We start from the raw sequence: 25228 nt of genomic DNA, 5'->3' as shown, positions 1-25228 counted from the left end.
ATTGTGTGCATTCTGCCGGTGGCCGTGCACAGTCCAACTGGTAGAACTTCCGGCATTTACGACTGTCCATCAGATTATTTCGTATCAGCTGCTTCAATGCCCAGACTATAATTATAAGAAATGCGGAAGCTGCCTTGGGGGAACGTCAAGCAGCGATCCGATTTGCTTGACGAACGGTGCCTCGTCCCGAATGGTTTTTAAAGAGCCTAGCTGATTCTGCTGGCTACGGCTGATTTTATAGTGGGTTAGTAATTGCTCCTTGTTATATTTTTGCTTTCTTTGCTCAGCTTATCGTGCGTCTTCATGCACTCGACCGCATGTGCTAGGCCTTTTCCAAGTGCCGGTGTTAAGCGTCGGAAACAGGGTTTTTAGGTGATTCTTTCCCCTGCGTGAACGCTGTGCAGAGGTGCTGCAGGCGCGTCGAAAGAACAGTGTCTGTAGCATGTATGTGCAGTACTGGCCAAAGTTACTTTTGCGTACCTCCTGCCCCATCCCCGACTCCCGTCGGATACTGCATACTTCGGCTACAGCCGACATTTTTTTCCGGATTAAGGTTCGTTGTAACGAGCGTAGACTGTATAAGGCACTAGTGTCATCTTTCCTACCTACCTGGTATATTTTAGTGCGATGCTTCATGGGGTGTACCATTATTTGGCAACTCTGAATAGTCAATGGAAAAAGCATGCCCATGACAAGGGATCTGCTTTGAATCGAAGGTAATGTGTTTTCACAATGCATAATCAACAAAATAGCCAAAGACAGCAGCTTAGATTTTGTGCACACCTCACTGGGTGCAAATAACTCCCACCTGATAAAGGCATTACTGCCGTTAGATGAAGGGGCTTTGATTTTTTTTAAAATGCAAAACCTACAATAAAAAAAAAACGTGGTTGAGAATCTAGGTATGATTCGTTCCAGGGAATGATGGTTCTTATCCTCTATGCCACTAGTTGATATTCAGACTGACCTAACTTCCCCACCCTGCCTGCGCAACATGAAAAGCGCGTGCAAATCAGAGAAGCCCGCAAGACGGGTGAGCGGCAAGAGTGAACCCCTCGTGGCAAGAAGGCGGCGTCGGCAGGCGTCGTCTGCTCCAGGATTCCTTCTAATGCTTCGTTTCAAGCATGGTACAGCTTGTAACTAGGGCAGTATTTATTAATTAATGACTGCTGCTAAAACGTCCAGCACTTCTATTTGTTGATTTTACAGAAAGAAGTCTGGAAATTTTCACAATATATTCGATGATATTGCGATTTTTAAGCATCGCGTCCGTAGAAAAACGTGTAAACTATGGCAACGTGCTTGATGCGCCATCTGTTGTGCTGCTCCGCAAGCTGCATTTCCTCCTCGCAAGACAGTGACATTAACACGCCACCCGCCCGCGCTGTCCCAGCACAGCAGATTCCCCTCCTCAAATAGTTCTTTCTGCGTGGCGAAAGCAAACCACCTTGAACAGCTTTTTTGGGAATCTCGTCACCCCTAAATGGAACTGCTAATAAGTGAAACGAATTTCAGTGTCCCCGCCGAGTTCTGTTTATAGGGAGTGTACCGCAGTAATAGCTGTAGCTAGTAGACACAACCCATAGCGAAATGTTGTTGACTAGAAATTGCCGCGTAAGCCAGCGAGCCCCATCGGGACTGCTTGGCTTAGCAAATGCACCTTCCCAGCAAGGCTCACTCTTGCCACAGAAAACTCTTGATCAACAGAACAGATCCTAACAACACCTCCAAGTTCTATTTCACGGGATTACACCCTCTACTCCCAATGATGCGTTAGTTACAGCACATGCAGATGCTAATTTAAATGTACTGCCTCCCATTCAAACCACTCGATCTAACACTCATTCTGCGTAGGCCGTTTCCCTCAAATGTTACCATCAAAGAATCTTCTACTCAACCAGACACCACCTTTTAAGTAGGGACATGGCTCTTAAAACAATTTCTTTGAATTTATAACTAAACTCTCTGAAACTTACCAGTCTTGCTGCTTTTCCTCGGCTGATTTCGAATATGCCATTATTTTTTAGTTGGTCAATTAGTTGCCAGGTTAATTAGAGATAATTAGCCATTTCTGGAGGAACAATAGACAAAACAATTATATTCATTGAACTGTAACCTCTGTATTTTCCAATACTATGAACCCTGGTAACTGCAATAACAGAATTGTTTTTTTGATGCACTGCTTGGAACTAATTTTACAGATTATTAAACTTTGGTGTTTGAAATGGGCATTCAAAATGGTTCCCTTACACTGGTGCCAGCAAAGTTTATTAAGCTGTAAAATTAGTTCCAAGCAGTGCATCAAAAAACCAATTGTCTTATTGCACCAGGGTTCATAGCATTGAATAATATATGAATTGCAGTTCCATGACCAACACTGTTTTGCCTATTGTTCCTCCAAAAATGGCTGATTATCTTTTCATCTTGGTCACTAATTGACCTGTAGTGTCGTGCAATAGCACCATGTGCCGCCACTCATCTGCGATTATCTGTAGACGCCAAGATGTGGCGCCACACTCGTTATAGTATGTATATATATAGGACAGACATCCTTCAATAAAGACTTCCGTTCGTCTGGGCTACGATGTGTGGTGTGGTGCATCCGTTCGGCCGCACCGTCCGGCCGACATATCATGACCAAATAAAACAATAATGCCATATTTCAAATCAGTGGAGGACAAGCAGCAAGACTGGCAAGTTTCATAGAGCTTACTTAAAAATTAAAAGGCGCTGTTTTAACTTCGTTTAATTTGAAGGAACTAGGATTCAGTATCTCACTCAGCTCCACTACAGCCCCAAAAGATGTTTTTAATGAGAAAAAAAGCAAGAAGTACTTAAAAACTTTCAAATTTTGCGCCACAGTGACGTGTTGTGAGCAAGAATGACGTCACCCGGGCCAACAATAAAACGTAATTTTCAGTGCGTTAACTGCACGTTAGCATTCAAGTGATGCGGTCAAATGGAACTAGAGGCCCCATTACAGACGCCCAGTCATGTGTCGTCGCGACCGGACAGTTAGGCGGCCGCCAATCGCACAAACAAGGTTCCGTGACATCATAGAAAAGTTGCGGGAAATTGGCTAGGGGGTCGCGACTGCTTTCCACGTTTTCTTTAATATCTCCGTTATTTGTTGGAAGATTGTGACGATATTGGTATCACTGTTATCGGGACTAAGCAGTCTTTCTAATAAACCCAACTTGTGTTTTGTCTTCATGGCTCCTTTAAGAGCAGTGTCCCCTCTCAATTAAGCGAGACACGGACGGAACGCAAGTGGAACTCGAGCGAGACACAGCCAACGCACCCGTCCGTCGCTGTTCCAGTAGATGAAGAATCCGTACTCGTCCACCCGGAACAGGGCGTTGGGCTCATATACCACCTGCTCCTTCTCCTGGAGACCACCAGGAAAGAAAAAAAGAGAGACGTGGCCAGTGAGCTTCTTTCCCCCCTCGTTCCAGCCCCCAGACGTCCGCTGCCATACATTCATAGCACCAGATACTCCCCATTGCGCACTATAACTCCCGTTTCCACATCACGCAAATTACTATTCAACCAACAAGCTTCGCATCCATCTATGGCACCACGAACGCATTCAATTCATCCGCTCTTCCACGTGCTACCCGCTTGTGGAACGATCTTCCTGATGCCATCGCGTCGCTGAATAACCCGGAAGTATTCCATCGTCACTTGCAGAGCCATTTTCCAGATTCAGCAAGAATGATTCCGTTCGCATCATTTTTTTTTCTCAGTTTTGCATTGTGCTCTACTTGATGTTTATTCTCTTGGCATTGTGATGATGATTAGATGAAGTTCTTTTTTGTACTGCCTACTTGACTTGTTGCTGTCTGTACATTGTATGACTGGTTATTGTACAACTTTTGTTTGTTATTTTGGTGTGATTTCCTCTACAAGCCCCCCCTTACCCAATGCCCTGCTGGGCCTGTAAGGTACTGTGAATAAATAAATAAATAAATAAATAAATAAATAAATAAATAAATAAACAAGGGTTCCCAACTCCCCCCCCACAACATTAACCGATTTCTGGGGTGTGCCCTTCTAACTTTTGCAACCTTGTGAAATGTGTTGTTAATACTTTCCTGTCCACAAATATTCTATTCAACAGTAGTTTATTGATGCTTTCAAGCTCAAATTTTCATGTTTTCCAACTCGAATTTGCCGCTTTCCGAGTGCACCCTGAAAGTTGGCGCCATCTACTTAGTAGAAGAGACACTTACATCCCCTATGCTTTTGTTTTTTTTTGCATGCCACCAATTTTCGCTGGAGTCATGTGACGGGCACTCGGAAGATACGACGATGGCATTGCCATAGCGTGCAACCGCGTTGCTGAAACGTAGCATTTGTAGCGATTGGGACGAGCCTACAAGTGAATTTTCGAATGATATTAGCAGCACTGGCTTTGAGGAGAACTTTTTTTCATCAGATTTTAGTATGGAAAGCAAAAGTGCGTAAAACCAGCCGGGAAGATGACAGCCCTGCTCAACACAAGCCCCACAAAAATCAAAAGTATCGAAATTGTAAATTGTGCTACGCACAGAAAAAGAGCGGAGCAGAAAACCAATGTTTTCTGCCAAGTTCGAGGAACTGCTTTCCTCAGTGGCACGAACCCCACTAGGGGTATTCTTTTTATACATTAAGGAATTTTAGAGTTCAACATTTCATATTTGCAGAAGTTTTGCATAGTATGTGTACATTACATCTTCATTTTTTACTGGTTTTTTTCTTGTGCACGGACAACACTGATGTTTTTGCGTATTTTTGTTTGTCACAAAACTTTTCTGAACTGTTTTCTTTTTTTTTTTTTTTCACGTGAATATTTTTGTTTGAAACAATTACACCTGCAAAGGAAATTTACCCTTCCACATTTTGGTACCATACACTTACATGCTACACATTTTTCGCGACCAGGAAAAAATGAATTGCTCGACTACCCAAAACCACTGCTTTTCCTGTGGCCAGGGAAGTGTTGATCAGTTAAAAACATTCAAAACAGCTCCACAGCAGACAATGCTGCACCTGACAGTGAAATCTCGCAAAGAGCCAGGAAGGGTACGTAACATCTCGCCAATCGACCGCTCGCTAACTGGCTCCAACATCACTCCAGTCTGGCCACAATGGCCGCACTCTTCTAATTTCAGTTTCGAAGTCACCGATTTTTGCCGTGCACTTGCAGCAAATTTGAGCTGTGATATTTTGTACCTTGCAGTCTTTTTAGTCACCGCATAATGAAATCGAGTTTTCACGAGGTCAAACTTTCTGCTGCAGTTGGCCTTGAACTACAGCACGAACCAACAGATCAGGCTACCAAACAAACCACCTAAATAAGGGGCCATTCATGCTGTTACCCTATAATAGGAAAAGGAATGACTGACTGCAGTGCGCTATAAGGCGAGAGACCGCAGGAAAGAACGCACCTCCTCCCACCGGTCGAAGATGCAGCCCTTGAGCAGGGCCTCGGGTATCGGACGCTGCCAGTTGAAGTCGTACGCCTTCGTCATGGCCGCTGCTGCGCGGGGGAACAAAACAAAATCAAAACAATAAGTGCTCCTCCACACACGCACAAAGCACGCACAGTGGCGCACCAGCCCCCCCTGCTCTCACACAAGGGTGTGACGGTAAGGCTATTTTTTTTTAACTTGCACTGTGGTTGCACTGGTGCAGCCCCAGTGTAACATCCCACTGCCTCACAATACGAAGCGTGCACTCAGTTCGATCAGTGTAGACTAACAAAAATCCTATGTCTGAGCAGAACTTTCAAAAGAGGCCTATTTCAATTACTGACGCATCCTTCTATCTGTGAGTGCCACTGGTTTTGTGGCTGCTGAAGGGTGAGCTACAGTAGACTCAATTACTAGGTCATTTTATCCGAATGACTCCGCTGGAAATGTTCTCTCGGTGTGCGTAACGCGAAAGGTCCACAGGCAATTCCAGTGTTGTTGCCTAAAAACGCTGGATTTGCCCTCAATCAATGATAAAGCATGTTGTGAACTTTCCAAGAAGCAAGAGGACAGCTTTGAATGCACTACTGCCAAATGCTTCCACAATTATGGAAGAAAAATGGGTGTGCACGGGGTCACGTGGCATGCCACAACACGAATTCCGCCTTCTCGTGGTACAAAGGACAAAAAAATTTCAGGATTTCACAGCTCAACAAGAACTGCACTTGTTTAGGGCAACAATCTCATGTGGCCCCCAACTTATCCCGTAGAAATCAGCAGTTGAAGGTCAGTTAGCAAATTTAAGCAAAACTAAAGTTAGCAAAGTTAGCAAAACTATTTCTTTGGATTTTTAAGTAAACTCTGTGAAACATGCCAGTCTTGCTGCTTTTTCCCCAATGATTTCAAATATGCCATTATTTTTTCAGCAAGTCAAGTAGTTTCAAAGATAATTAGAGGTCATTAACCATTTATGGAGGAACAATAGATAAAACAGTGGTAGTCATAGAGCTGTAATCTTTACATTTTCTAACACTATGAACACTGGTGAATGTAGTAAGAGAATCGGTTTCTTGATGCACCGCTTGGAGTTAATTTTACAGCTCATTAAACTCTGGTGTTTGAAATGGGCATTGGAAATGGTTCCTTGCCACTGGTGCCACCAAAGTTTAATAATGAGCTGTAAAATTAGTTCCAAGCGATGCATCAAGAAAACCACTTCCCTTATTGTACTCACCAGGGTTCATAGTGTTGGAAAATGTAAAGATTACGCTTTTATGACCAACACGGTTTTGTCTATTGTTCCTCCAAAAACGATTAATTACCTCTAATTATCTCGGGAACTGACTGGCCAACTAAAAAAAAACGCCATATTTGAAATCAGTGGGGGAAAAGCAGCAAGGCTGACAAAATTCACAGAGTTTACTTAAAAATTAAAAAAAAAAATTTTAACCCTTAAACTACGGTACAAACCAGGTCGAGAGCTTTCCAAAAAATCTGCAGAAAAGCCCCCCTTGCCTGATATAGCAGTTTTTTTTTCCAGCCTCAGGTTAAGCAGTTGACCTACATTCCCACCTGACCTATAATCCGGTTTATGCAGTAATTAGGTAATCTACCAGGACATTATTTCTGTCATCCAAGCCTAGCAAACATGCAACCGAGAACTTTCTGAACCTCCTAAAGAACAACCAAACCACCCTGTTCCCTGCGGACAAACACACGCCAGCAAAACAGGAAACACGACAAGACTGCAGCCTCAGACAATGGAGGAGGCACTGAAGCGGGCATGCGTCCAAAGATTGGTTTTGTTTCGCGAGTTTAAGACAGGCATTCAGACGTATCATATCATGCATGTGTGCGAGCCCCCAAAAAATGCACTCGAAGCAGCGACGTTTGATGTTTTCAACGGTTTTCACCAAACACAAGCAGCAAATAAAGATGCCCACTGCTTACAGCAAGGGGTACTGTGGTGGTTGTAACAACAATTGAAAACTGTCAGCGACCACGAATGTTTATAAAAAGAAACAAGACATTTTGGCACTCCTACAGGAGCCTTGTTCACAACCTTGTTGACAATCCAGATTGTGAACAAGGCTTCTTTTTCTATGCAGAAGCCTAAACATTTTTTTTTTAGAAGCATTCATGGTCGGTGACAGTTTTTATGGTTATAGATGAGCACCAAATTACATAGTTACAGTTCAGCCAACTAAAACATCTTCCTCCCCCGCTTTTAATGCCTTTCGGCAGCAAAACATTTGCCGCAGATTAATGTGCAGATGCCAAAATGAGAACTCAAAAAAAAAAAAAAAAAACGACGCATTTCTGAAAAACTGCGGAGTCGTGTCTTTTTTCCTTTTTTGCCTACACACCGACTTCCCAGTGCAATGTCGCAAACAAAACCAATAACAACGTAAAAGAAAAATTAATGCCAACAGCGGAAATCAGACCAAATGAAACGAAAGCAACTCAAACAGAAAAAAAATACGACACTGCATGATACGACGGCATGCGAGCATTTTGATTGCAGCACTGCATTTACAACTGCAGGAATTTCAGTGGCTAACACCTAAACTTTCACTGCTTTGTTTACAAACATTACATAGGTCTATATATCCTGGCCATCACTACTAACATCCATGCCTCCCTATTTCATCATACGTTATGTGTATTGGAAAAAAAAAACAATGCTATACACAAACCCTAACCGTTGCCCCTTCACTTAACTCGACTCCATTAATGCGCAAAAATCTACGCACCAGGCAGACACAAGTTCACCAATACTGGGCCTAGAAAGAAACATCTGTCTCACTCTAGATTGCGGATGCTTCTAACGCCTGCCTCCACCAAGTCTCTTCTCGCCTCTCCACGAGTCCCACAAACAGAGTCAAGCCATTCCAAAGTGCGCAAGATGCACGTTGCAAAATAAACCGGCCATCACATGTTGTAATCGGCAACCCATCTGCTCTCCACAAACATCCCTTCAACAATGTAAACACAACGCCCCTTCGGTCAAAAAGCAGCCCAGCCTAGAGGATTCACCGGCCAACTTTCATCGCTCCAGCTAATCGTGCCACGTTAACAAAAGCAAACAGAAGTGAAAATACTATGACAACAGCGATGGGCAAGAAGGCTTCAACTCACGATTTCAGCAACGACCGTCCGACCCCTGGCAGCCGCAAAGCGTTTCTCCCGCAACAAACACACACACCTCAGGCCGGCTCCCTTCGGCATGCAAGATCATGAATAGGCATGAGGAGGCCCCCCTGATTAGCGAGAAGGCCTTGAGAGGTTCTTCCGTATGCGATGCTCATTAGCGCTGCCCTCAAGGTCGAGTTGTGCAACATGCCAACATCATCGGTGTCCCACTGACAGCAACAGAGCAGGGAGGGGGGGGGGGGTGGTAAACGAAGCGAGTGAACACACCGCTGGGACCCGATTTGTTTCTTCTCCTGAACCGTACGGGTGACTGCTGCCAGGGGAGGAGGGGCTCAAAAACACCCCTGCGTGGTCGACTGACAGCTGCAGCCGTTTAAAGTATGGGCCTGGAAGCAAAACCAGTTTTTCTGGTTCCTACCTTCCAGGCTGCAACTTCTGCTACAGACCAGACAGAACGATACTGTTGGTCTCATTGCACTCCTTGATTTGTGCACAGTTCCCTGGTAGTACTTTGTTCAGCTCCATCCCCCCTCCAGTTCTTTTACAAAGGCTGTCAAAAAATCAAGCCCGAAAATCCAGATAAATCTGAATATAGTCAGAAACACAGAAACAAATTTTCAGATCTACAGTCAGAATGAAGAACTACACATGTTCCACCGTTTTCATCATCATAACTGTAAGGATAAAGTTTTTTGGTTTGAGACGAGTGTGCCCCCTCAAAAAAAAACTCTCTTGTGGCTCGAATGGACCTGCATGCATTACCAAAGGCTGGTCCTTTTCAACTGGACAAAGCTCCATTTCGTCTCCATGGCGCTTTTAGTAAGGCTGACGTCGTTTGCACTGCAAAGTTTGCAGCAGCTAATTTTCGTTCATGCACTTGTCGGCATAAAGACTGGCCTCTAGTTTCGAGAAATCATGACGATGTTGCTCATTTTCTGCTAACATCTCATCAGATATCAGCGTTACTGACTCAACTTCACCACCCACATAGTTAAATAACCAGCCAAGTTTCATGCGTTGGCCTTAGGCTCAAGCTATGCAAGTCCAAACTTATACCCGTGCTACACGAGCATTTCGTAGGTGTTCGAGTCGAACGTCATTTGACTCAAATGACCCCTTTGAGCTGCTACACGACGTTTTCCAAAGGCCTTTGGTTGAAATGCCATTTGAGTCACAGGAGCACCACCAACGACCTTTGAAGTTCCCAAAGGCCTTTGAAACGCGAACACTCGAACTTTCTGGTGCAGCTTCTGCGTGCCAAAATTACAAAAACAACTGTTTACGACTAAAAATTGGTGCTTAAAGTGTACAGCCTCCATGATTTTTCACTTGTTTTTTGTTCCCTATCACTCGGTCTAGATTACAAGATAACTTGATACTCTCAGCACTGGCGGTGCAAAAAAAGAAAAAAAAAAGAAATCGGGCTGTCCTGTGCATGTTTTGTGTGCGCTTGTAAATTTTTATCGATTTGATCACTAATAATTGCTTTTTCTTGCTCGTTTTAACTCTAAAATTAAATTTTTTTGTCAAGAACGAAACAGGGCAGCAGTAGCGACACCAAAACATGCCGACTTCCAACTGCCTTTGAGAATTGTCCCATAGATTGGCGGAACTCCTTCCCGTTTGAATGGCATTCAAAATTTCAAAGGCCGTTTGACTCAAATGTCCTTTGAAACACTCAAGTAGCAAAGGTATTAAATACCAGCCTCATAATCACGAAGGCTTCTCGAAAACTCACATTCTGCCGTGAAATTATCGCCGTGTTTCTCCAGGCCGCGGAGACAACGCAAAAGATAGCTAGCTCGCACTTTGGGTCGAAAATAAGCCCTTTTTCTCTTTTAAGTTTCCACAGCACACTTCCCTTCTCTGTTCCTGTTATGGCTTGCCTGAACGCTGCCCTTTGATGCCCGAAGTCATTATTTTTTGCTTAGGACTGCAAAAACATTTCTCTTATGTAAAAGTGCTCCAGACATCACAAACATGCTGTCAGAAAAAAAAATTAAGTTTATTAGGACGGACACAACGCGGTGAGCAACACTGGGCACTTGCTGCTCCATATACGAGTTGAACAAACATTCCACGTTGATCAGCATCTACGCGCTCAGTTTATGGTTCAAGTGGAGACGATTAAAACTTAGGTTTGCATTGTTATCACTGCTAAAAGCAACGAAATTGCACATTTTTGCTTACTTTTCAAGAGCCCATCGAACCGCCGGGCTCGGTGCGAGTCGATACGCATCAACAAGTCTGGTTTTAACGGCAAAGGTGTTTAGCAAATCGTAATTTTTCGTGTCCGCAGTTAAAAACACCAAGAAATTGCCGAGTGTGCGCACATGAGCGTTGGCCTTGCGGCAACCGCCCAGCAGTTAACAAAACCAAGATGATACCTAGCGCTCGTGTGTGTGTGCCTCGCAAAGACCACCCAGGGTCCCCTGCACACGTTTGTCAAGCCAAACATACCCACTCAGGGAGATTGGCCAACACTGGCCAAATAGAAAAGAACTCCAGCGTTCACCGTAATCATGGCAACACTTGGTCAAAACGAGAAAGACAGGTCATAGCGTACGTGCCTCCAAGGTGATGTCCAATGATAATCACTTCCGAAAAAATAGAAGAAGCTCCCTCTTATAGCAACAATGATGGAGTAAAAGTCATTGTAGCAGTGAAGAAGAAGCAAACTGGCTGCAATCGTGGACCTAACCCTTTCAGATGCCGCTCGATATTTCCCCCTACAAAACTTTTTTGTTGTTTCTACGCTCTGTATCTCACCAAATAAGATGAATGGAAGGTTACTGACCCCAGCACAATCTTAATTTTTTTTACAGTCATGTACAGAATTGTGTAGATAGCGTCACAGAGGTCAGGAGCATCAAGTAGCTGTGAATATTTCCATATACGAATATATTTGTGTGATATGAATTGCTTCTATATTTTCTTAGGGCCGCAAGTCTTTTGAGAAAACGAAGGGAACGTTGAAAAAGCTCATCCACTGAAGCTGCCGCGTGCGTCACCATTTTGTTTGTTTACGCTCTTAGTAATCTTACTTGCCACCACATGGCCCCAAAATCTTCATTTTTAGATGAAGGATACAAGCTTATGCTAAACTAGTGAAAGCGTTCACCTTTGGTATTTCTTTTTGTAAAAAAACGCAGGATTGAAATGTACACAGACGTGTACATAGCGTTTAAAAGGGTTAAACATTCGTGATGGTCGTGAAGGTTGCGCACAACTTCGCTACCTTCAATTCTTACGCATTAGTACGAGCTTCCTTCAACATTACAGTCTCTCTATTAATTGTGTAAGATTGGTTGGATGACACCACATTTTTTTTAATGCACAAAAGTACGTGCTGCCCCATCTTTTTTTAAGTTCACAAGGTCCGATTACCTTTATTTGTCAACACATGGCGCGCAAGAGGAAATTGTCCCCCAAAAGAAAGACAGAGCACGACTCACAGTGGTGTCTCAGAGAGGCATGCTAGCTGTGACGCGAGGTCCGTCTTCCATCAGGGGCTCTGCTCCGCTGGAGTCGCTCTGCTCCACATTCCGGAGGTCCTTCAAAGAAGTGGAGAGAGAGAGGGGGGAGGAAGCGTCACACAAACCTTACCTACAAGAAGACACTGGCAAGATCTGGCTGCCCAATTACCAAGGCAGCAAGACGTGAGTGGGGAAGTATCAGCATGGTAGTTGCCCCATCAGCTGGTCCACGTTATCAACCCTTTGGTACTACAGGTACACTTTTTGTCAAAATTTGCAAGGCCAAACCTAAGCCTTCTGGACCACAAAGGATTCAAAGAATAAGCGTCACCTTTAAATGTAAAAAAAAAATTACTTTATGAAAGTAAGAAAGGAAGGCGTTTTGTCTAGCTTTCCAGCATAAAATGCTTCAGCCTCACTGGGGACGTAAGTACATTGAATTTTTTGTGGCCAGCGCACTTACAGCTTGGCCTAGAAAATTTTGACAAGGACTGTAAATACTGTTACCATTGGTGTAGTAGGTGATGACTTTGTGCCTAGAATAAATCCAGCATGAACTGATGTGTTGATGTCTGGATCAGAAGTCCAAGGCCGCATCCGCGACACTGCCAAATAGATTCAGCCACGCACTAAGTATCACCTTTGCCCCCCATACTCGAGTTTAACAGTTCTCAGCCCTTTAACACACAACTGTGGGGACAGCATTTGGTCATTCTTTACACTAGAGGACATCCTTGTCTGAGATGAACCCAACTTTCTCGGAATGTTACAACTGTTGGGTGTGTGATGTGCAATCAATCGCAGGCATTCAAACCGTGCAATAGAAGCACAGGGAAGACACGTCTTCACGGCTTGGCTACCTAGCAGCCTCAAACCAGCTAGCGCATTTTTTTACCTCGTGAATTCGTTCACCGATTTACAGCAAGGTGCTTTTTCTGTACCTCCATAAGCCTGATGCGGATTATGGTGAACGTTAATCAAACAAGCGCTACGTATATCATGCGAGAGGAGAGAGAATGGGCGCAGTGGAGTTAAGCTAAATTATTCTTAATTCTGTTTCATTCGGAGCAGCGATCACATAAACCAAGGATAAAAACAAAACAGCGAATTCAAATCGACCAGCAAAACCATATTGATAATTCAAAGTCACTGGCTGGAGCAAAGTGGAGCACCCAGCAGCCGGGCGACCCAATCCAAGCCAAGTAAATTGCCGAGCCGGACAGCCGAGACATGGATAACAAACATGGGTAACCTGAAGGTTTTAAAAATAAAAAAAGAAGGAAATAATAAATAAAAAAACACTCCAGGTGAATAAGTGAAATTGACTACTAGAAAGCAAAAACAACTCGCAAAATCTACTTTCAGGGGACAAGTATCTCAGTAACCCACTGCCTGTACAGTCTTTGTGACGGCTTTCTGGAACATGCCAAAAACTTCTCCCTCACAAAGAATTTAAGCGAAACGATTAACGTTCAACAGCAACCCAAGCTATCTGATCCCAAAATGCATCTCATGGCTTCCGTGCCAACCCACTCTACTCCTCTTTTCCCCATTTTCAAGTCTCTCACACCTTCAACTCCAAGGTTTGCGATCCAGACAAAATTACAAATACTCCATCCGTGCTTTCGCAGTCACCGTAGGCTGTTACCTTTGGTCATTAAGTACGTCATTCAAAAGAAGAAAGTGACCTTCAACGAGTGGCTACTGAGAAATGTTGCTGAAAAGGTCGACTCGAAGACGTCCAAGCTTTCGGGATTCAAGCCCATCAAGACATCGAGAAACACATGGGCTCAGCGACGCGAAGACCCTCAGAACGGCTTGAGGCACGGACGACCGAGGCTTAGGGCTGGTGCGCGAGGAGGGCTTCCCAGCGCATCTTCACGGTATAGCGCGGGGAAGCCCCAACAGCACACAGCCTGACCTTTGGAACGCCAACAAGAAGCCACTAAGTGGATTACTTTCAAAGCACCCGTGACTCCGACCTGTACCCTCTATACACGGGGAAAACACCGCTATGTGTTTTCAAAGGGGCCATCAAGAAAAAATACATCTTTGCTCAAGGGGGGACACTGGTCTCGAGGAGCGAAAATTTGCAAAAAAAAATAAATAAATAAAGAAATAAATAAATTTTTGGTATTAATTTCATTTGCAGTCTGCAGATCCCAAAGAATGTACAAAACGCGGCAAATGTAACGCGAACACAGAAATATGAATCAGAACACGCAAAATTGAAAAATACTGTTCATTAAATTCTGATATTGGTGCACTATTGGTATATTCGGAAAGCCACATCTCCGTACTTTGTTTTTGTAACCAAGCCATGCGTCATTTTGACTTGTATGGAAAGAAATCACAGTATTTGCGTGTTCTGATTCGTATTTTCGTGTTTGTGTTTCATTTGCCATGCATTGTACAAGCAAAATATTGTGGCTATTTATTTATAAGTATTTACAACACTATTTATACAATATAAGTATGTACAATATATACAATATATTTATACAATATAAGTATTTACAAAACTATTGCTAAATGATTATTTTTACACATTTCCAAAATTCATGCCGTTTTCTCTGAACCAATTTTTTTTTCCCGCAAGGTCAACTGTCGGGCACAATATCTCGGGATGTACTGGTTAGATCTGTGTCATTTTTGCTGCATTCAAAAGCTCATGAACTGAACGGTGAAATAAAACCCCATAAATATGGAATTTCTTTTTGGTAGCACAAGAAGTAATGCTGTTTGTTTTACGAAAGCATCGGCAATTGATGACCTGACATTGAACAAGTTTACAGTGGCTAGGAGAAACAATGCTAAAATTGCTGCTGTGGTACAGTTGCAGTCGCCAGTCCTTCTAGAACACAGAGGGATAAGTATTCGAGTATTTCATTGGTAGATAATGAAAGGACTGCCCGAAAGGTGAAGGCATAACATGTTGCGCACGTTCCAAACACATACTTCGAATACATAGTAGCCAGCCACATAACCTAGCAGTTCGAGTCAAAAAAATTTTTTGTTCAATATCAGCACGGCTTGCATAAGAATGTTTCTACTATAACTAAACTGTTGTGTGTAATTCATGACTTCACAACAGCTGTAGATAACCACCTTCAAATTGATGCGGTGTTCTTGGACCTATCGAAAGCATTTGACCGTGAGCCACACAAGTTGCTTCTTGACAAATTAAAACAAATTGGGCTTGCAGATAGGTTGTTCTACTGGATTGAAGCATATTTACTCAATCTTACTGAGTTTATTCAATGCAAATCTGTTCGATCAAACCATATCACTGTCATGTCCGGAGTTCTTCGGACCATTGTTATTTTTTTATATTTATAAATGACATTGCTGCTGGTACTGATGATACCGTTACTGTGAAACTGTTCGCTGATGATTGTGTTGTTTATTCGGTTATTAATGATACCTCAAGACAGATGTTAAATGAGAGCATTCGTGAACTTGCGGACTGGTGCGATTGGAGAAAAATTGCGGATCAATTTCCCTAAAACAGTATGCATGACAATAACAACAAAACGAAATCCCCTACTTTATGTGTGCAAAATTGGTGAACAAATCATTCAGAATGTCTCATCTGCAAAGTACTTCGGTTTAAGGATAAGCACCAATCTTAAATGGGATGCCCATATCGACAATATCTATGCTAAAGCGTTCAGGAAACTATGCTTTTTGAGACGGAAATTGAGAACCTCGTCAAAAAAAGCAAAACTTGAACCCTATCGCACTCTCATCAGAGCAGTCCTCGAGTACGCCTCCGTTGTATGGGACCCTTTCCGTGCCAAAGATATTGCCCAGGTTGAGAAGATACAGCGATTGGCGGCAAGATTTATAATGTATGACTGCCGATTCTCGTCATCTGTTACAAACATGTTGGAGCAGCCGGAACTGGAACCACTTCACCCGCGTCGACAGGTTGCAAGGCTGAAATTTTTTTTCCTTCTGTATGACAGTAAAATATGTAGAGATATGTATATACATCCCGTGCCACTCAGAGCAACCAGATTCAATCACTCTACAGTTGTACACCGCTACTTTAGTTGAAGTAAGCGTTTCAAAAGTCATATTTCCCCTCCACAACTAAAGAATGGAACACGCTACCTGAATGCATTGTTCAGTGTACTAATGTTAACTGTTTTTAAAAATTTGCTATAACAACTACAATAACCTCTCTCCTGCTACGGCAGCAGTCCTGACTGCAGTATTTGTAAATATTAAAAAAAAAAGAAACCTCTGAACTTACACCACACAGACGAAAAGAAAGTGCATATTTGCGCTCAGGATGGTAAAATGGTAATGTAAAGCAAAGCGATAAATTTATGATCCGTAAGGGAGTAAGACAGGGAGATACCATCTCTCCAAAACTATTCACAGCATGTTCGGAGGGGGAATTTAGAAAGCTTGACTGGGAAAACACAGGATGAAGGATAAATGGCGAACACTTGAGCCATTTGAGGTTTGTGGACGACATAGTCTTGCTGAGTGACACTGCAGAACACATGCAAAGAATGCTTGAGGAACTGCAATCAGAAAGCTCGGCCACGGGGCTCAAAATAAACATGAATAAATCTAAAGAAATGAGGAATAAGCATGCCAAGAATGTCTTTTTAAGCTCAAATAATAACACCATAGAAGAAGTAAAAGAATACAACTACCTCGGACAGATGGTTAGCGCTGCCCCCAACCACGAGAGAGATATTCAGCGCAGAATATGTATGGGCTGGGGAGCACTCAGCAAGCACTACCAAACAAGGAAAAGTAAGCTACCTCAGTCACTCAAAAGAAAAATCCACAATCAGTGCATACTGCCGGTTATGACATACAAAGCTGAAACTTCACACCTTACTAAACAACTAGAGTTAAAACTTATGTCGGCTCAACGGGCCATGGAACGGATAATATTAGGAATAACACTCAGGGACAAGAAACGAGCAACCTGGATCAGGGAACAAACTAGAGCAGAAGATATTGTAGTTGAAATCAAGAAAAAGAAATTGATGTTAGCTGGCCATGTAGTGAAATGAACACACAACCAGTGGACAATTAGGGTAACAGAGTGGATACCAAGTAGGTAAAGGCCAATAACACGATGGAGGGATGAAATACGGAACTTTGGGGGAAAACGGTGGACTCGATTAGCGCAGGACAGGAGCGGTTGGAGGTCAATGGAAGAGGCCTTCGTCCAGCAGTGGACCTGATGATGAGATGATGATGATGATGACAACAACAACGACGACGACGGTGGCAGTAAAATACACTTCACGTGTAAATCCTAAGCACATACGTTTTTAAAAAACAACAGAAATGTCCTCAAGACCAGCGTCTCCCCTTAATTTGAAATAACTAGGGATTGGTGACTCTCAAAGCTCCACTCAAGCCCTAAAAGAACTTTTTTGAATTGAAAAATGCAAGAGGTATTGAAGAAAACGCTAAAATATTGCGCTGCAGTGACGTGTTGCGGGCAGCAGCGACGTCATGTGGATCAGCAATTAAAAACACAGTTGTCAGTGCGTTACCTGCACGCTAGCACTCAAGTGATGCTATCAAATGGAACCAGAGGCCTGACTACAAAGGCTCGGTCATGTCTCCTCGCAGTGGCTGAGTAGCTGCCAATCACACAAACAACGTTCTGCGATGTCACAGAGACTTCTGTGCAAAGTGGTCAGGGGGTCGGCTCTGCTTCTGATGCTTTCCTTCACATCTCGATTCTCAGTCTGAAGTTTGTGGCAAAAGTGGTATCCTCGTCACGAAGACAAAGCAGTCTTTCCAACGGGCCAAACTTGTATTCCACATGGAACTAATTTTACAGCTCATTAAACTTTGGTGGCACCAGTGGCAAGGAGCCATTTCGAATGCCCATTTCAAACACAATGCTTTAATGAGCTGTAAAAGTAGTTCCATGTGGTGCATCAAAAACCGATTCTCTCATTTCACTCACCAGGGTTCATAGTTTTGGAAAACATAAAGATTAGAGTTCCATGGCCAACACTGTCTTGTCTATTGTTCCTCCAAAAATGGCTAATTATCTCTAATTATTTTGGGAACTAACTTACTTAAAAAGTAATGGCATACTTGAAATCAGTAGAAAAAAAGCAGTGAGACGGCCAAGTGCTACAGAGTTTACTTAAAAATTAAAGAAAGCTGTTTTAAGAGCACTGTCCCCCCTTCCCCCCTTTAAAGGACACTGGCTAGTACCAGTTGTGTATTGATGATTTGTCTCAAATATGCCTCTTTTTTTTTTTTTTTTTTTTGCTCAACAATTTAGACAAGTATGAGTGAAGTGCTTCCATATTTAGTGGTTCAGAAAGGTTTTGGCTACATAAACCTCTCCTTAAGAATACATCTAGCTTTTGGCTGTACGGCTGAATCCGGGGACAGACAGACAGAGATACATTTTTCGGTTCAAGTAGCCCAAGAAAGATTACCGTCTTTAAAACAGTCTTCAGAGGCTGGAATTGAGCTGAGTGATTTGCCAAAGGCTAGTTCTTCTAATTAAAGAAGCTTGCATGGTGTCGTCATGGCCCCCTCAAAGGGGCCATAAAGACAAAATGCAAGTTTGCTTCATTCAAAAGAGTGCCTCGTTATAATCTCACTGACACCACCTTTAACGTAAACTGCGCTCAAATGAGCTACATAATTAGGGAAAGAGGAAATGGCCATGCGACCCACTCGCTCATTTCCCGCAAGAGAACCTATGATCTCATACCAGCCAGCTCTGCAATTGGCGGAGGTCGGAAAAAGCAAACGCTAATTAGGCAGAACCTATAAACTTGCCGAACGAGCTGTTTGCGCTTAAATTTAGGACACATTCTTTTTATATCAGTAAGAATGGTGGCACAAACAGTGGAAGTTACGAAAGCACGCGTAAACATTGAAGTACCGATGCGTACTGCTGTTGGTACACTACGCACTATGCTTGGTTTACATTCACAGCACTGCGGGGCTTTGGGGTTGTCTCAGATGACACTGGCCGATTGACCCAAGCGACGATATCTTACGTGACCATATTTGTGGAGGGAGCGCCATGTGTAATGAAACGATTATTTTCTCCATGGACAAAAACAAGCCAGGTTTAAATAGGGTCACAAACAAACCGAACGCAGAAAACGGCTTGCCGCGGTGTGGTGGCACCATCTAGGTTGACCTACAGTAAGCAAGCCTCCGCTCCACACCAAGTTTAGCTGAAAGACCGCTTCTTATGATGTCACTGTACACGTCGTTCAAACACATGTTTTGGCGTGAGAACCAAAATTTTAGCCTAAATTGATTCATTTTGCAGTGAATAAAGCATTGCTTGCTTCCAAACAAGCACCGGGGGCACTGTGGGACACGAAATCTTTCGTATAAAACAAACTTGTATTTTGTTAGAACAGGCAGAATCTGAGCTACTTGGATCATAATTGCTTAAATACTGGTCAGCCTAAATTTAACTGGGGACGCAGACAGATTTTGTCTCCATGGTCCCTTTAAACGATTCCCATTTTATGGTGCACAAAACAAGCTCTACTTCGCTTCACCATGAATGAAACACTGCAATTTTTTTCCCCCCAAGTGAAGCACGACAACCACTTTCGCAAGATCAAACGCAACGCCCCACTGCCCTGGAATGATTTTTTTTTTTTTTCGAAGCGGAAAACAACGTCTATCAAAGGCACCCAGCTGATTTTTGTCATACGGCTTGGCATCGCGTGCCGACATAACATACGAGTGAACCTGCAGCTGCAGCCGCGTTCCACAGCTGTAGGGCCCATCAAACCGGCAGAGCCAAGGCCATCACCCCCGGGGGGGCTGTGATTGGAATTCCGCGCACGGGACAGGCTCTGCTGAGCTTGGCACTATGCAGTGCAGTCAAATGGAACAGAGCTTGGACTGTTACTGCGTGAATTAAGGGACGCTGCTCCACATATCAAACTTAAGGCCACATTCAGAGTCCTCACTAACGACACATAATAGAAAAAATAGATCCTACTCGGCGAATGGCGGCTAGGTTTATTTTTTCCGGTTACACCAAAACGTACTTGGTAACCTCCATGCTTGCCCGAGCTGGTCTCGGTAGGTCGCCTTTGCGATTGAAGATTGCACGCCCCAAGTTTTGACATCAACTTTATAATAAAATATTATTATAATAATAATATATTATAATTTTTGTTTGTATTCACAGCCTCCTGGACGAGTTTCATTGTGAACTAATTTAAGTTTATACTACTATCATGCCTTATGTGCCTGGAGTTGCTGCCTTAAACACTTTTTTCATTGTGAAGAAAATTTTTGAGTGGAACATTTCCAATTCACAACATGGTTGACCCAGTTCAAAAAAATTCCAAACCGTTCCTTCCGTGAACTTGTGCTTTGTATTCCCACCCTGTAACGACCTATAAGGGCTAACAGTATTCCAAATAAATAAAATAAATAACACAGCATGCCTTGCGACCAACACTGAAGGCTAGCGGCGATGTAAAACTCTGCACAAAGAAACTGCTTCAGTCAAACGAGTGACACAGCGCTTAATACTCTGTGGTCTGTTGTCCAACCCTGCTTGACAAGCAACACGGCTATAGTGGCCCGCTGTCGGGTTATGGCTGTCTTGGGTGTTCAAGGTTAAATTTTGGTGCTTTTCTCACTGCGATGCACCCACATTCTTTGTATACATGATGCCCCATCTCTCGAGGGATAAGTGAACTTTGTTTGTTGAAGATTCTCTTCTTTCAACACTAGGGCGCAGCACAATGTTCAGTTAGGGCCTTCTGGATTCCGAGCGTTTTCAAGTGCACGCTGTTCTCATCGCGTGCGTTCAACGGTGGCGCACTTAGCGAAAGTGATGATGACTTCAGTGAGAAAAAAGAACTGCATGCCTCTATCAGTCAGCGTTCACAGTGATTCGACAGAATCGAGTGACGAAGACCATAACCCGGCGGGTCATTATTCCGCAAGCCACGCATTCCGTCAAGAATTGGTGGCGAAAGCATTTTTGCCTGGCATGTAGAGGTTTGTGTTGTCCATAGTTTTATTTCGAGGCGCACACAGCTGCAGAATCATGGCGCGAAAGAGTAGGGAACCCTGCAGTACTGCCCCAACCTCATCCAACAGACGGTGGGCGATCTGAGGGCTAGAGCCAAAAAGTGGGGCCCGTCAGCCCATACGGAGTGCGAGGAAAGGCTAGATGGGACGAGCCATTTCATCTACAAACTCCCAGGCAGGAGCAGATAGCAAAACAAAAGGAGGCAGGAGGAAAACTAATTTTCTGATTGATTGATTGATTGTAGGGTTTAACATGCTGACGAAACGCATGCTGACGAAACATGCTGACATGTGACGATGCTGACGAAACGCAGGTGTGCGCCGCAGTGGAGGGCTCCGGATTAATTTTGACCACCTGGGGATCTTTATCGTGCCCCGAAATCTCACACACACGGGCATTCTCACTTTTCGCCTCCATCAGAAAAGCGGCCGGGAATCAAACCCGCGACCTTGTGCTCAGCAGCACAACGCCTTGGCCACTGAGCCACCGCGGCGGGTAACTAATTTTCTGCAAAACCTGCAGCAACAACCCTGGCCCGTACCCACGAGATTGCTTCGAGCAGTTTCACAAGCTGCTTGAATATCGATAAAGGAGTTTCAAGCAGAATGCAAGCGAAAAAAAAATAAATATGCTGCGAGTTTTTCTCGCACAGTTTGTCCTTCTTCAGGGGACCAGAAACTAGCAAAACAGTTTCAAGGACCAGAACGGCTGGAAAGTGGGTAAAAGTTTTGCGCCGGAAATGGTTGAGTGCAGCCCTGGACAGAAGGCAAAATAAACATACGCCAGTTTCTCCATTTTTGCCCTCGTTCGCTTGAACCCTGTATCAGGACAAACTCGTGCAGAGCAAACAGGGCCATAGCTGCGCTACAAGATGGCAAGACTGTGTAGCAGTGAGTGTGGAGCCAGTGGTTGGTTGGTTGGCAACTTTTGATAACGGCACACACCCACGCAGGGGATTGGCCGAAAAGCTGCCTGTAAAGGCTAGGCTGTGGGCTGGCTTATTTTAGACATAAAAGGAAAGAAAGAAAGAACAAACAATCGGCCGCGTATCTTCTCCTTTCGTTGCAAATGTGGACGAAAGACGACTGTCGACTGGCGCCCCTGCCACGTAAACGCCTCCCTTCTCTTTCCCGCTCACCTCTCATGCTGTTCTTTTCCCGTCTCGTTCCTCCCAAGATGACACGCTTCTCGAGCAAATTTAAATTTACTGTGTTCCACTGCTCCAAGTTGGGTGCCTCAATGCCAGCGCTGGTACGGCAGAGACGTGCATGAATCGAGGCACCCTGCTACGTTTATAGAAGCACATTGCCCTACTCCACAAGCATTCCAAGCAGAACGTGGATCCCATCTAGAGGAACCTTTCGTTGCTGTTGCCGTTTGATTTTTTAAATGCCGCCAGGTAGCGCAGGCGACAGCAGGCGACGGTTTTCTGCAGTTGCTGTAGTATTTTGTTTGCTATCGCAAAAACAAAGCATGAGAAAATTTTTTAATAAAGGAGCACTGCAAATATCACTCATGTATTGATTTTCCGCCTTACATTTGTGTAATGTCTTGCTCTTGCTCAACAGTGTTGACAGGTATGAACATTGACACCGGACTTCGATTTGGCTGTGGGTATATAAGGCGCAGTTCCTGTTTCACTTTGGCCGGGTGTCTGAATAGAGTCACAGACAGACAGACAGACAGACCAAGATTTCTGCGTTCCAGTAGCTTAAGAAAGATGATCATCTTTAAAAAAGACCAATGCAAGTGATAGGCTGCTTTGAGCAATGTCTTCCCCTGCACCCACCAGTACACTCGAGCGAATACATACCTGGAACCGCCTGCTGGTACCTACCGGCGCATAGCCAAACCGGTCAATTACCTAGAACAATTGTTGGGCTGAGCCAATATCCTCTTGCCGGTAGCCCAAACAACAGAGTTCACGGTGTTTCAGTTGCATTGATCAAGCATACACACTGCATTATGCATCAGAGACAGGACAGCTAAACAACTTCAAAAAACTAAGCATGTAGTCTTCAAGGATGTTCTCTACAAGCTGAATAATCGACTTGGAATGCCACAGAGGCACCTGTGCAATGATAAACTTAGTTCCTTGGAAAAGGAATTGAGTTTTGACCCCAAAGGATGTGTTTTCCATTTCTGCATCTTTTAAATGTGCAAGAAAGCTTGTACAAAGAGGCTTCTTCTGTAAATACTAGCTAGTGGGTAAAAAAAAAAACATTGAAAAGGCACATAAAAACATGTCACCTCTCCAGAATCTTACTTCCAAACGTCGTTCTCTGCTGCGATGTCAGCTAATACTGCTGTGGATTCTAAAATTTGCATCAGGCTCTCGAAATGTCCGAAACAACTATAATTTAAATACCTAAACTGATCTGCAGCAAGTGCTATTTAATCTTTCTTTTTTGAAGGTTTGACAAAACATGACAGTCTCCAAAACATGTCCAATGTCCGCTGGGCACATGCCATTATGTCTGACACCAAAACAACACAAGCTAGCGGCGTTAAGTAGTCTAACGGTTCGAACGTTACAAAAGCCACTGTCCGCGGCGCTACGAACGGACCTTCGGTCGCATAAAAACAATGCGGACGAATACACTTCCTGTCTCCTGTCAATAATCGGCATGCCGTTTATACGGGAAGGCTTCCACTGTAAACAGAGGGTCTGCAATCGATTAACGGATTCCGCGACCACACAACGGTGGCTGTAAAGCGGCCTGCTTGAAGCCCCCCCCCATGATAAGGCGCGCCGGGTGAACGCAGTGATGCGACGTTCCCACGGTTCATGTGACAGCCGTACTACGGAAGACGCTCAGCTCTAGGCGTGCATTTCGCTTCGACGCCGCCGGTGAAAGCGCGGCGGACGTGCAGTTCCGCATCGAAGAACGGGCCACTTTCATTCCAGAGAATCGCACAGCGTCATCGCCGATAATTGCCCGGAACCGATCGCTCCCGGAGGAGGAGTCGGCTGAGAATCGCCGCGCGGATGGAGCTCGGAAGAAAGAAGACGGGACAGCGGCCGAACGTAGCGACTTCGAGTTGACCGTTGCATCGGGAATCACGTACGCACGGAAAATAGTCAACGCAGTCAATCGGTTAGCGCGCGCCGACCCGGTGCGGTTAAGAACGAGCGCACAGTTGAGATCGACGGAATTCCGGCGCCATGCCCGACATCTCAGCGCCGGGCCTGGATTTCGGCAACAATTAGCGCGAACGCATTTCTCGACCCGGACGGACTCAGATCAGTGCGCGATCGGATCAATCACCCGGGGAAGCTGGCCGTGGTAAACAAGCGACGGCCGCTGGCTCGCGCGGCGGCCGTAACACGACGCGAGGTCAGTTTACCAACACCGCGCACAGAACGGCCCATCGAAGAGTACGCGAGAAGAGCGGCGAAACGGGAATCACAGCTGGTGGGCGGGGGGGCAGAAGAAGTCGGAAAACCCGTTCGGACTGATTCCGGCCGGCTGGAAAGTGGAGCAGCGGGAGTGAGGCGACCGAGATTGCGAAAGCGGCGAGCGAGTTCCTCACCTGCTCGACGAGTACCTCGCTGGCAGCCCCGGGCCGTCCGTCCGGCGCCTTTGCCGCAGTGGTGGCGGCGGTGCCGCAAGAGAGCGCCACTGCCGAGCGATGAAGTGATGTCGATGACGCTGACGCCGGCGCTCTTCCGAGTACGTCCGCTGGAAGCGCTAATTATAAACAGCGTTGCGCCACTTTCGCCGCCTTCCCTTGAACGCGCCAACTCCAGTGAAGCTTGTCGGTGGTTTTGGATTTGTGTCGTGATCGAATAACTACATCATTACTTTTTCTCAACTCATTAGCGCTGTGGAGTGTGCTGGAAAGGCCCGCACCGCACTCGTGTGCTCCAGCCGCACGTCGTCACTCAGAAAACGATTAAATAAAATTACGAAAACATGAGAATAAAGCTCAGAAGCACTGCAAGATAGGGCGCCTACCGCACTGCGCCCAGCACGTGTGAAACGGCGAAGGCGGGGGGAAGCGGAATTGACTCTTCGATGAGCTGAAATACGGGGAATATGCACTCGTTCGTCACCAGAGCTCTACTCTTTCGCGCGGACAAGAAGAATAAGAGCAGCGCACAGACTCTT

At 44.6% G+C, this 25228-nt stretch overlaps 1 protein-coding gene across 1 annotated transcript in view; it reads right to left on the bottom strand.

The window, feature by feature from the left end:
• Norpa (no receptor potential A) overlaps nucleotides 1-24981 on the bottom strand; it is a 120976-nt gene extending 95995 nt beyond the window's left edge. Inside the window, exons 1-4 of the mRNA XM_077694799.1 lie at nucleotides 24651-24981; nucleotides 12062-12160; nucleotides 5430-5521; nucleotides 3302-3388 (exon numbers count right to left, since the gene is read on the bottom strand). Coding sequence (XP_077550925.1) covers nucleotides 3302-3388; nucleotides 5430-5513 — 171 coding nt within the window. The 5' untranslated portion in view covers nucleotides 5514-5521; nucleotides 12062-12160; nucleotides 24651-24981. The remainder of the gene's footprint in view (nucleotides 1-3301; nucleotides 3389-5429; nucleotides 5522-12061; nucleotides 12161-24650) is intronic.
• Nucleotides 24982-25228: the final 247 nt, after the last annotated feature.

This window comes from Haemaphysalis longicornis, unplaced genomic scaffold, assembly GCF_048455015.1.
Source record: "Haemaphysalis longicornis isolate Haplotype H1 unplaced genomic scaffold, Haemaphysalis longicornis Haplotype H1 scaffold_13, whole genome shotgun sequence".
Taxonomy (NCBI): domain Eukaryota; kingdom Metazoa; phylum Arthropoda; class Arachnida; order Ixodida; family Ixodidae; genus Haemaphysalis; species Haemaphysalis longicornis.
Note: the sequence above shows the minus strand (reverse complement) of the source record. Positions and strands in the feature narration are given on the sequence as shown.